The sequence below is a fragment of the Hylobates moloch genome, unplaced genomic scaffold (assembly GCF_009828535.3).
Source record: "Hylobates moloch isolate HMO894 unplaced genomic scaffold, HMol_V3 SCAFFOLD_10, whole genome shotgun sequence".
NCBI classification, from domain to species: Eukaryota; Metazoa; Chordata; class Mammalia; order Primates; family Hylobatidae; genus Hylobates; species Hylobates moloch.
In genome coordinates, this window is record NW_026652285.1 from 76,227,276 (window position 1) to 76,239,222 (window position 11,947).

Genomic DNA, 11,947 nt, shown 5'->3' on the forward strand with positions numbered 1-11,947 from the left:
TACATGAGCATGAAAATTCTACGTTGAATAGAATGGGAATCTAATAGTTGGTTTTGCAAACACACAAGCTCTCGTGACAGTAGGTTTTGCAGTATCTAAATACAAAAGATAAGCTCTCTTGCTCCATTGAGGATACCGCATGCCCAAGGCTTTTCACATTTTCAATAAATGCAGGTGTCTGCTCAGGACTTTCTTTACAGCCTCTTTGACCTCTTTATTCCTGAGGCTATAGATGATGGGATTTAACATTAGGGTTACCACTCCATAAGACAGCCCAATAATCTCATCAGATGTATTAGTGTTCTTTGACTTGGGTTTCGTGTACATAAAAAGGGCTGAACCATAGAATAAGATGACCACAATCAAGTGTGCTGAACAGGTAGAGAAGGCTTCCTTTCTTCCCTCAGCAGAATTAATTCTCAGGATGGAAGAGAGAATAAACATATAGGAGATGAAAATTAACTGTAGAGGAATCTCCAATAAAACAATATTCATCACTGTCATGATAAGCACATTGATGGTGACATCTGAACAAACAAGTTTTAAAAGGGCCAAGATTTCACAGGTAATATGATCAATGACTTTATTCCCACAGAAAGGCAATATCATTGTCAGAACTGTTTGCAATAGGGAGGTCAGACAGCCTATGATCCAGGACCATGCAGCCATTTGCACATACAGCACTCTGTTCATGATGATGGAGTACCTCAGTGGGTTGCAGATGGCCACGTAACGGTCACAGGCCATCGTAGCCAGGAGGACACACTCAGTGGAGCCCAAGCCAAGGGACACAACCATCTGCAGAGCACAGCCAATGAAGGAGATGGATTTTCTCTCAGACATAAATCTAATAAGCATTGGAGGAATGGATGATGATGTGTAACTGATGTCCAAGAATGAGAGGTTTCCAAGAAAGAAAAGAATGGGGGTATGGAGGCGAGAATCCAGGATGGTGATGATAATGAGGAGGCTATTTCCCAGGAGGATTATCACGTACATGATGAGGCAGAGCAGGAACAGAAAAAGCTGGAGCTCTGGATATTGAGAAAGCCCCACCAGAAAGAATTCAGTCATGGCAGAGTAATTTGTTGTCTCCATGTGTTCTAGGTCACCTGCCTGCTGGGTATAGAAAAGGACATGATTCAGGAAAATTGAAATGTTTGATACATCAAAATCTGTAAATCTGATACATCAAAATCTGTAAATCTGTACATCTACAGATTTTCAATACAAATTTCCTTCCAATATTGTGTTTGATTCTTAGAATACCCCTAGTAAGCAAAACAGTAGGGATATTATACTAGCTTTATTGATTATGAAAAGTGAGACATTGAGAAACCCAATGTATCTTAGGACTACACAGCAGCACAGTCAAAGCTACCAATACTGCCAGAATTCTTCTGGGAAGTGTCAAATAAAGTTTAGGAACATGCTGCTTTCAAATGTAGAAAGAGATTCTGAACTTTAAGCTGTTTTTTTGATGAAGCTGGCCTCTATTTAAAAGATTTTATAGACTGCCAGTGACATATAATTTTACCTGGATGTAGCTTTGGTAAGTTGCTTATTTTTCTGAGTTGCAGATAGTTCATAGTAAGCTTGGAAAAAGCAGTAATTATTTCTTAGAGTGTAGTTAGAATTAGATAAAATATTAGGTGCCTAGAACCTAATGGTTCCAACATGACATATATATGTGTGTGTGTGTGTGTGTGTGTGTGTGTGTGTGTGTGTATGCATATATGTAATATAATTATATTTGCCTTATACAAGATATAATATTAAATGTATTTTTATACACATGCATTTTATGAATTACAGTATAATATTTAGATCTACCAATCTCAAAAGGGAAAAGTAGATTTAGCTTTTTAAAGGTAAAAGGTTTAAAGTTTGGAACACACTTGACAGACTGTGAACATTTTTGTTCCCAGTGGGACATTTCACTGGCTTCTTTCAAAAACCTGTTAGGAGTCTGAGAATCATTGGAGGACTGTTCTAGAAGCTTCCAGAGATTAAGGAGTCTAGGTCCCAGCATGTACAGCTTTTTTCCCAGGCCCTGGGATTCTCTCTTCTTAAGTGTAGTATTACTCCCATTTTACAAAGTAGGAAACAGAGACAAAGAAAAGTTTAAGTAACTTTTTCAAGGTCATGCAGATAGTAAATACTAAAGCCAGAATTCAATATCTAGCCATCTGGCTATAGAATCAGCCCTTTTACCCACTATACACTACTCTGTCTCATTGGTTACTACACAGATTCCACGCAAGAGAAGACTATTACAAAAATGTGTCTTCTGTTGGGGTACAGTGAGACAGCAAACATCACTTACTTGTGATTCTGATCATATGTGATGTGATGGAGAGAACTCTGAAGGCTGGACCACTTACTTTTTCCTGTAGCTTTTGATTGTGGTCTGCTCAGTTTTCTTTTCTTTTCTCTCTCTCTCTCTTTTTTTTTTTTTTTTTCTCAGATGGAGTCTTGCTCTGTTGCTTGGGCTGGAGTGCAGTGGTGCAATCTCACCTCACTGCAACCTCCACCTTTCAGGTTCAAGCGATTCTCCTGCCTCAGCCTCCCGAGTAGCTGAGATTTCCAGCATGCCCCACCACACCTGGCTAATTTTTGTATTTTTAGTAGAGATGGGGTTCATATCATATTGGCCAGGCTGGTCTCGAACTCCTGGCCTCAAGTGATCCTCCCACCTCGGCCTCCCAAACTGCTGGGATTACAGGCATGAGCCACCCTGCCTGGTCTGCTCAGTTTTCTATGTGTAGAAGGTGATTTCACAACTATGAAAAAAAGCCTGATCAAGAATAATGATGCAAAAGTCCTTTTCATCACCTTTGCCTTTTTCTTTTCTTTCTTTCTTTTTTTTTTCTTTTGAGACAGAGTCTCACTCTGTTGCCCAGGTTGGAGTGCAGTGGTATAATCTCGGCTCACTGCAACCTCCGCCTCCCAGGTGCAAGTGGTTCTCCTGCTTCAGCCTCCCAAGTAGTTGGGATTACAGGTGCACACCACCATGCCCAGCTAATTTTTGTATTTTTAGTAGAGATGGGATTTCACCATGTTGGCCAGGCTGGTCTTGAACCCCTGACATCAGGTGATCCACCCGCCTCAGCCTCCCAAAGTGCTGGGATTACAGGTGTGAGCCACCACACCCAGTCCACCTTTGCCTTTATCAGTAACAAATCTAAAATACCATAGCCCCTGCCCTCACTCTGCAAATCTAAATGCAGCTTAGAGTCTTTTGAGAAACTACTCCCATTTATAATGTTAGTGCCACATCTTTGAAAACTCAATGTGCTCTATTTGTTTGATATTCATTACACTGATATGTCCAAGTATTGTGTTAAGATGTCTTATATAAAAGGCTATGTCTCATGTATTGTTACACTATTGCCACAAGAACTATATCTACGCTGGGCTCTCCTTGTGGAATGAGAATATTTCTTACTGATCTTATTCTGACCCTACAACCACACTTTTGCTTTGGCCTTTTCATATCCAGAGACTTTGAAGACAGGATGAATGCTTACTCTTAGGGTAGTCATAGATGGCAAGCCCTCCTAGCTCCCTGTTGCATAATGATGAAAAATGTAGTATTCTGGGGAGACCAGAAGAAACTCAGCACGGTCTTTGCAGAGCATTTGGGGCATCAGTAGTGGCTCCAGGGAGATGAAGGGAAAAAGTCTTTCCATTCCCTTTCTATATCCTTTGTCTTCCTCTTAGAGAGTACTACCTAGACCATGATTTGGGAGGGGATTAAAAAAAATTAGATGATACCAGTGTGTTGGTATATTGGAAAATATTCCCTTTGTCCTGCACCTCTTTTTCCTGTCTCTATCTACATTGGCATATGGATTTGTTCCCACAAAGTGGGCAGTTAAGGTAGCTGTTTTAATTGGATAGAGCATAGCTGTTTTGAAGTAGAGGAAAGTGGAAGGAAAGAAGAGGTGGAGAAGAAACAAATCTGTACTAGTATAGAAAGAGCACTAGACTTACTACCACTTGTATCTTGGGCGATGGTGTTGTGCTAAACCCCTATTAATCTCAATAGGGGCGGCACCAGGTTCAAAAGGCCAAGAGACCGAGAGTCAGCAAATGAGACATGGGGTTTATCAGGGAATTACATACAGGAGTGGTGGGCTGGACAGAAAAACCACAACTGCCTGTAAAATCATGCAGTTTTATATGGCATTTTCACTTAATCCTCTCCTTAACAACTTCCACCTGGCAACCTTCATCCAACCAAAAGCTTAGGGACCCAATTCCCTGCACAGCCCATGTTTGGGACAGGCTGTTTATCACAGAGAAAGAACAAATCTCTGGGTTGGCCACTCCTAGATTCCCTAGATCAGAACACACATTCAGGTGCCTCTGCCATTACAGTGTCATTCTAAGGGTATGCTTTATGTGTTTACCCTATAGGTGGGGATGTCGAGGATGCAAGGATGAAGGAAGAAAAGAACCCAGGTGAAGAAGTCCATATTTCAGAATTTATTTTAAATTTTAATTTATTCTTTTCAGCTTATAAGTGTTAGTGAAATATTTCAGGATTTATATCAAAACAAGAGAAAGGGAAACAGTAACTTCACCAAAGACACTGAATCAACCCATTACACAGGCCTATCCTAACCTATTAGGTATCTTTCTCCAATTTATATCATGTCTCCTCCCATGACTGTGTTAAGGAGGAATTATTAGGAGGACTTTGTTTCCCCATGAAGGATGCCATCAGTCTCCCCACAAAAGACATCCTAATAGAGAAATACAACTTAAAGGAAAATATATGCTTGCTCTGAAGCTTCAAGGAAAGTCCTCTAGTTCATCCTGTAAGCACATTGTCACCTCTGGTTCTCTCTAACTCTGGAGGCACTACTGATGTCCCAAATGCTCTTCACTGACCATGATGAGTTTCATTCAGTCTCCCCATAATATTGCATTTTCTTTCTTTCTTTCTTTTTTCTTTTTCGTTCTTTTTTTTTGAGACAGAGTCTCACTCTATCACCCAGGCTGGAGTGCAATGGTGTGATCTTGGCCCACTGCAGCCTCTGCCTCCTGGGTTCAAGTGATTCTCCTGCCTCAGCCTCCCAAGTAGCTGAGATTATAGCCACCTGCCACCACACCCAGCTAATTGTTGTATTTTTAGTAGAGGTGGGGTTTTACCATGTTGGTCAGGCTGGTCTCGAACTCCTGACCTCAGGTGATCCACCCGCCTCAGCCTCCCAAAATGCTGGGATTACAGGCATTGAGCCACTGCGCGCGGCCTGCATTTTCATCATTATGCATTTGTGTGTGGTGTCTTCTTAAACTGGAAGGACTGTTCTTATCTATTAACTTTTCTAGGAAGGCTTTCTCACCTACTATTGTGAGGAGGATGCCCTTTTTATATACTGTCATAAAACTGTGCTTATCTGTCTTACAGAATTCTACATTTATTCAATAGAAACTATGCCATGTATACTATGGTAGGTAATAGAGATCCTATTGTGAGATCTTGACTTTCAAAATCAAGACTGGATTTTGCACTGGATGCAGAATGCTTACAATAGTTATTTTACACTTTCAAGAAAAAATTTCTGTGCTGTATAATATGTTTCAATGTGAAAAAGTTATAGAACATTTTGTAGAACCATTTTATCAAGCAAAAATAGCCTTGTTTTCCCAAACTTTCAAAGATAGACAAAAACTATGGATAATCTTATTTATGAAGGTATATGTAAAATCATAATTAAAGTACATCCAAACTGTATATACTAAAGTGATACAATTTATTTCACGGATTAATAAAATTCCAAATTAATATTTGAAAATCTATCACCATACTAAACAAATAAGCAAAAAACCCAACACATGGTCTTCTAACAAGATACTAAAGTGCATTTGGTAAAATACAACATTCATTCTTGGTCAGACCTCTGAGTAACCTAGATATAGGAAGATCGAGAATTAAGATGATAAAGGAGGCCGGGCGCGGTGGCGGAGGCCGAGGGGGGATCGTAGAGTCGAGACCATGTGTAACCCCGTCTCTTAAAATACAAAAAATTAGCCGGGTGGTGGTGGGCCTAAACCCAACACATGGTCTTCTAACAAGGTACCAAAGTGCATTCGGTAAAATACAACATTCATTCTTGGTCAGACCTCTGAGTAATCTAGATATAGGAAGATCAAGAATTAAGATGATAAAGGAGATTATTACTCTCAAATCATTGGGCAGCATAATTCAAAATGGTGAAATTGTAGCAGTGTTTTTTCTTAAAGTTTGCAAAGATAGTGTTAGCACTATTATTAACAGTTTTTCACTAGAATGATCCAACCAAATGGAATAGCATATCCATGGGTTGGATCCATATGTCCTATTATGTTTCAAGTTTAATCATGATTTAAAAGGTTGCTATGCTTTTTCTTTTTCTTTTTCTTTTCTTCTTCTTTTTTTTTTTTTTTTTTTTTACCTCCAGGTTGCTGGAATTCTGGTTTGTGGGGTTGGTAGGTTATAATATACACATAAGAATACATCCTGTCATATGTTAAACAACCATGAAAGTTGTAATCTTGGAGAATAGTAAATGAAAAGGAAAATCCCCATGATATAATGTTGTGTTAAAAAGAATGTCTTGGCCAGGCGCGGTGGCTCATGCCTGTAATCCCAGCACTTTGGGAGGTTGAGGCAGGCGGATCACGAGGTCAGGAGTTCGAGACCAGCCTGGCCAATATGGTGAACCCTTGTCTCTACTAAAAATACAAAAATTAGCCAGGCGTAGTGGCACATGCCTGTAGTCCCAGCTACTCAGAAGGGTGAAGCAGAAGAATCGCTTGTCCCCGGAAGGTGGAGGTTGCAGTGAGCCAAGATCGTGACACCGCACTATAGCCTGGGCGTCAGAGCGAGACTCCGCCTCAAAAAAAAAAAAGACTGTCTCATAACCATATAAATGATCACAGTTTCGTATATATGTGACTGAAAGAAGTTACACTGAAATCTTAACCAGTTTTTTTTTTTTTTTTCTGGAATGTGGTACTTGGAGGGATTATTAGTGTTCTTCATTTTGCCTCATTTTCTAATTTTTTGAAAAGAATGTATATTTTCTGATTATAAAAATACGTAATATTTTGATTTTTCCTTTGAAGGAAACAGTGGTGAGAGTTTGAAGAATTTTGGTCCAATTTTCACTAATACCCAAGAACGAGTGAGAATAGTTATTGGAAAGAAAATTGGAGAAAGGCTTTCTATTGATTTATGACATAAACTGACTTAATGCCATTGAATGTTCTGACTTCAAGAGATCAACTTCACAAATATATTCACTCTGGGAAGACACACTAACACAGTCCCAGTTCTTAGATTAGGATTCTAGAGCTCACCACTTAGAATGTGGCTAAGGTGCCAGTGTAGGTAGGACGATAAGACACCCAACTCTATCACACAGCAAAAAGAGAAGGCAGAGGAGATACCCATGGTGGGAAGGGGTAGGGGAGTAATAGCAATGACTATTACCTCAGTTTCATTTCTGCCAAAAATGGGTAAAGTTCCAGTGCCCCTGGCTGGCTATTTTTTCGTACATTTCTTTCCAAAGGGTCGGTCTGGTCTTTAGATTGATGCTCAGCATTGGATATCACCTATAGATGAAAAGCAAACTCTGCTTGAGAAATACGATTCTGAAGTGCTCACCCTTCTCCCCATGTTTACCAATAAGAAAGTGTAGTATTTCGCTTGTAAAGCATATGTACTCACCCAGATTCCCTCATTTTAACCAGAGAAACTCTCAAAGCAGACTGCGCCCTCAGAAGGAAACTGAATTCACTAAGTATTTATTGTATCCTATCTCCTGCTCCAGCTAGATTATCCTGCTGTTTATATAATAACTTATTCTTCACAATAGCCAGCATCCCTGGTACTAGAGCTCCAGAGCTAGTCCGAATAAATGAGCCCTTCTGAGCCGCAAAGGAGCTAATAATAAGCAGCAGTGCTCTAGTTAGAACAAGGCCTCTTCTCTCCCTCTCACATAGGTTAGGTAATTATCCTGGGATTTTTCACCCACATTTCTGTTTGGTAACCAAAAATATGTGTTTGCTGCTGGAAGTTTCAGTGAGCCATGGGCTCAGTGCTGGGATTGATTCATCCCGCTGTCTTCATGCCCTCGCCGTCTTTAGGGCTACGTCACAGTGCAGTGCCCCTGAGTCTCTGTAAGCCTACTGTGCCCCAGTCCATGTACTCCATATTCCCCTTTGGCTACTGATAAGGAGAAGTACTGTGTCTTAGCTGGAGGACGTATACTTCATCCATTTACCTCTTTCTTTCTGAAAATACTTCTTCCCAGCTTTGCCCTAATGTTCCCGTTTCAAACATCTGTATAGGGTCCTCATCTTCTCCACTTACAATAGATAGCATGACTTATTGGGATTTCCGTTTCTTTCAAAACATTCTCCCTCTTTTTCATCAGTGTTTTGCTAACTGAAGTCACTGTAGCTGCTCCTCCTCAATCAGTTGACTTCTCAGCTTTGAGCTATAGCCATACTCTAGAACACAATCACAACTCTTAGTAGTGGCATGGGAGAGATAAACAATAAAGCTTTCAGCCATAATTTTATATCCAATAGTAAATTAATGTGTCACATAAGTACTTTCCTTCCTCTGAGCCCCAATATTTCCAGAGGACCTGCCAGTGGCTCTGGTAGCCAATTTAAATCCTCCTTGGTTTTCTTCTGAGAGACTGTAATCCCAGAAGTGATTTAAAGTTGAATCTTTAAATAATGTGGAAGATAGTGACTTTTAGATACATTAGGGCTAATATCTCAAAGATCTGATTATACCTAACTTAATGTTATTATTTTTGAGACGGAGTCTCCCACTGTGGCCCAGGCTGGAGTGCAGTGGCGCAGTCTCTACTCACTGCAACCTCCGCCTCCTGGGTTCAAGTGATTCTCCTGCCTCAGCCTCCTGAGTAGCTGGGATTACAGGTGCCCACCACCATGCCAGGCTAATTTTTTGTATTTTTACTAGAGACAGGGTTTCACTATGTTGGCCAGGCTGGTCTTGAACTCTTGACCTCATGATCCGCTCACCTTGGCCTCCTAAAGTGCTGGGATTACAGGCGTGAGCCACCACACCTGGCCATACCTAACTTATTAAGCAGTAATCTTCTTTCTTTTTTGAATTGCTACTTCCCTGATTATACAAATAATACATACTCAGAATAGAAAATTTGAGAAATTCCAAAAAATCCAAAGGAGGAAAGAAAATCACTCATAATTACAGATGTAAATATTAATATATTTGTATGCATATACTGTGTTTACATGCTTGAGAGTACACTGTATTTCTTGACTTATTACCTGATTTTTATTATGCATAATACATTGTATATATTTGTCCGTGTTAATTTTTCAGACATTTTTAACAAATTCATAATATTTTAAAATGGAAAACAGGAAAAAAAAATCCCTACATATAACAAGTGGAAACGAAATAGTTTTCTGCTGGATTCTCAGCAACCTTTCACTTTTCTTTAGGTTTTTGAGGTTAATAACAATATTGGAGGACTAGGCTCAGAGATTCTTTTCACTTTCTCTACCCTAAGAGTTAAGGCCCATTTCCATTGTCAGAAGTTCTCATAATGCCCTTTTGTAAAATGAAAAATGAGTGTGATGTACATTTTTTCTTAGTGAGGCAAAGCACACATTGGGTGTAATAACCAAAGCTGTGAACTCACAGGATCAAAGGACAACACAGTGCTGCCATGGTTTCCGAAGAGACTTCTCCAATTCCACTCATCCTCTGTCAACTTTCTGGCTCCAGATACTGCTGTGATACTTGCAGGTCTTCGTGTTTTAAACTCAACCACACTTACATTTTTGTAAGCACCTCTGCAATCGTGTAAGCCTGAATTCGAAGAACATTCACAATTCATTTCGTATTTGGAGAACACACATATATAAAGTCCTTTGCTAAATTTTGATGCCAAATAAACTTGATGTCCACTCAATGTTGTAGGAATATACAAAGATGAAAAGACTCTACCTCTTGAGGCAGGCACTGGCAATATTTCAGAAAAGCGTGTTGGAGTAAAAATATTTCTCAGGTTATTCTTGGAAAGTGGAATTTGACTCAGTATTGATATTTTCTTTTAGCAGAATGTAATTCAGCAGGACTCCATTTTCTTTTTTTTTTGAGACGGAGTCTTGCTCTGTCGCCCAGGCTGGAGTGCAGTGGCGCAATCTTGGCTCACTGCAAGCTCCGCCTCCTGGGTTCACGCCATTCTCCTGCCTCAGCCTCTCCGAGCAGCTGGGACTACAGGCGCCCGCCACCACGCCCAGCTAATTTTTTGTATTTTTAGTAGAGACGGGGTTTCACCGTGGTCTCCATCTCCTGACCTCGTGATCCGCCCGCCTCGGCCTCCCAAAGTGCTGGGATTACAAGCGTGAGCCACCGCGCCCGGCCAGGACTCCATTTTCAAACTTGTCTTCCCTGAGGTAGGCAGCAATTGAAATCTTTGTTCAGGTCTTTTAGGCTTAACATCACTTATGTATAGTTTAGAGATCAACCGGTATTTGGGTATAGTTTACACAAAAATTTGAGGCTCTCATTGGTCTGTCTGCCTATTTTCTGTGGTTTTGTCTTCCAAATGTTCAACTTCCACGACCTTCATGAACTCTGTCCTGTTCCTTCAGGCCAGTAAGACTGATGTTTTCTACCTGGATTTTAGTTGCCCTGTAAAATAATGCTGACGGGGTCCTTCTTTTATCTTAAAACCAGCAAAAGGAAATCATCCATGCCATTTTTTTCTGGCGAATATAGACTGCTCCCATCCAGTTTCTGGATGCTTTTGGCCGCTTCAGGAAAATGTATGTATGTGTCTAAGTATATATTTGTGTGTTCGTTGTGGTAAGAGCATTTAACATGATAATATGAGATATACTCTCTTAACACATTTTTAAGCATCCAATACAGCATCGTTAACTATAAGCACTATGTTGTACAACAGATATCTAGAAGATATTAATGTTTTATAATTGAAACTTATATATTTGTTGAATAGCAACTCTTCATTTCTGTCTGCCCCCCACCCAGCCCCTGGAAACCATCATTCTTTTTTCTGCTTCTATGAATTTGGTTATTTTAGATAGTTGATATAAGTGTAATCCTACAGTATTTGTCTTACAGTGACTGGCTTATTTTACTTAGTATAGTGTTATCAAGGTTCAGCCATGTTATTGCATATGGCAGGATTTCCTTCTTTTTTTTTTTTTTTTTTTTGAGATAGAGTCACCCTCTTGTTGCCTAGGCTGGAGTGGAATGGCGTGATCTTGGCTCACGGCAACCTTCGCCCCCCAGGTTCAAGGGATTCTCCCGGCTCAGCCTCCAGAGTAGCTGGAGTTACAGGCGCCTGTCACCACGCCTGGCTAATTTTTGTGTTTTTAGTAGAGACGGGGTTTCCCCATGTTGGCCAGGTAGATTTCCTTCTTTTTAAAGGCTGAATAATATTCCATTATATCATATGTACACGTTTTCTTTATCCAGACATCTGTTGCTGGACATTTAGGTTGTTTCCATATTTAGACTATTGTGAACAATGCTGAATGACTCTGGCATGCAAATATCTTTTCAAGATCCTGATTTCAGGAAGTTTCTTTTTCCCTGTAAAGTAAAAAAACATTTTTACCTATATTATTACCTGTAATAGTCTAGGTGTTTATTGGTGATACAAAATTAACAAGATACTATTCTTGTTTTAGGGATATTGTCAGTCTAGTGAAGAAATGAATGTATCTTTATATAAATGTCACCCTTCAAGAGTATATAGGCCGGGTGCGGTGGCTCACACCTGTAATCCCAGCACTTTGGGAGGCAATGGCAGGCGGATCATGGGGTCAGGAGTTTGAGACCAGCCTGGCCAACGTGGTGAAGCCCCGTCTCTACTAAAGATACAAAAAATTAGCTGGGTGTGGTGGTGCATGC

At 40.1% G+C, this 11,947-nt stretch overlaps 1 protein-coding gene across 1 annotated transcript; it reads right to left on the minus strand.

Annotated features, from left to right (window-relative positions):
• Positions 1–153: 153 nt before the first annotated feature.
• Positions 154–1,179, minus strand: LOC116475445 (olfactory receptor 13D1). Its single transcript, XM_032164751.2, has one exon. It carries the CDS (start codon positions 1,096–1,098, stop codon positions 154–156), a length of 945 nt encoding a protein of 314 aa, XP_032020642.2. The 5' UTR covers positions 1,099–1,179.
• Between the last annotated feature and the right edge of the window lie 10,768 nt (positions 1,180–11,947).

What these genes read in the sequence shown, in the direction of transcription:
- LOC116475445 (XM_032164751.2), bottom strand. Translation starts at nt 1,098, where the DNA reads ATGGAGACAACAAATTACTCTGCCATGACTGAATTCTTTCTGGTGGGG.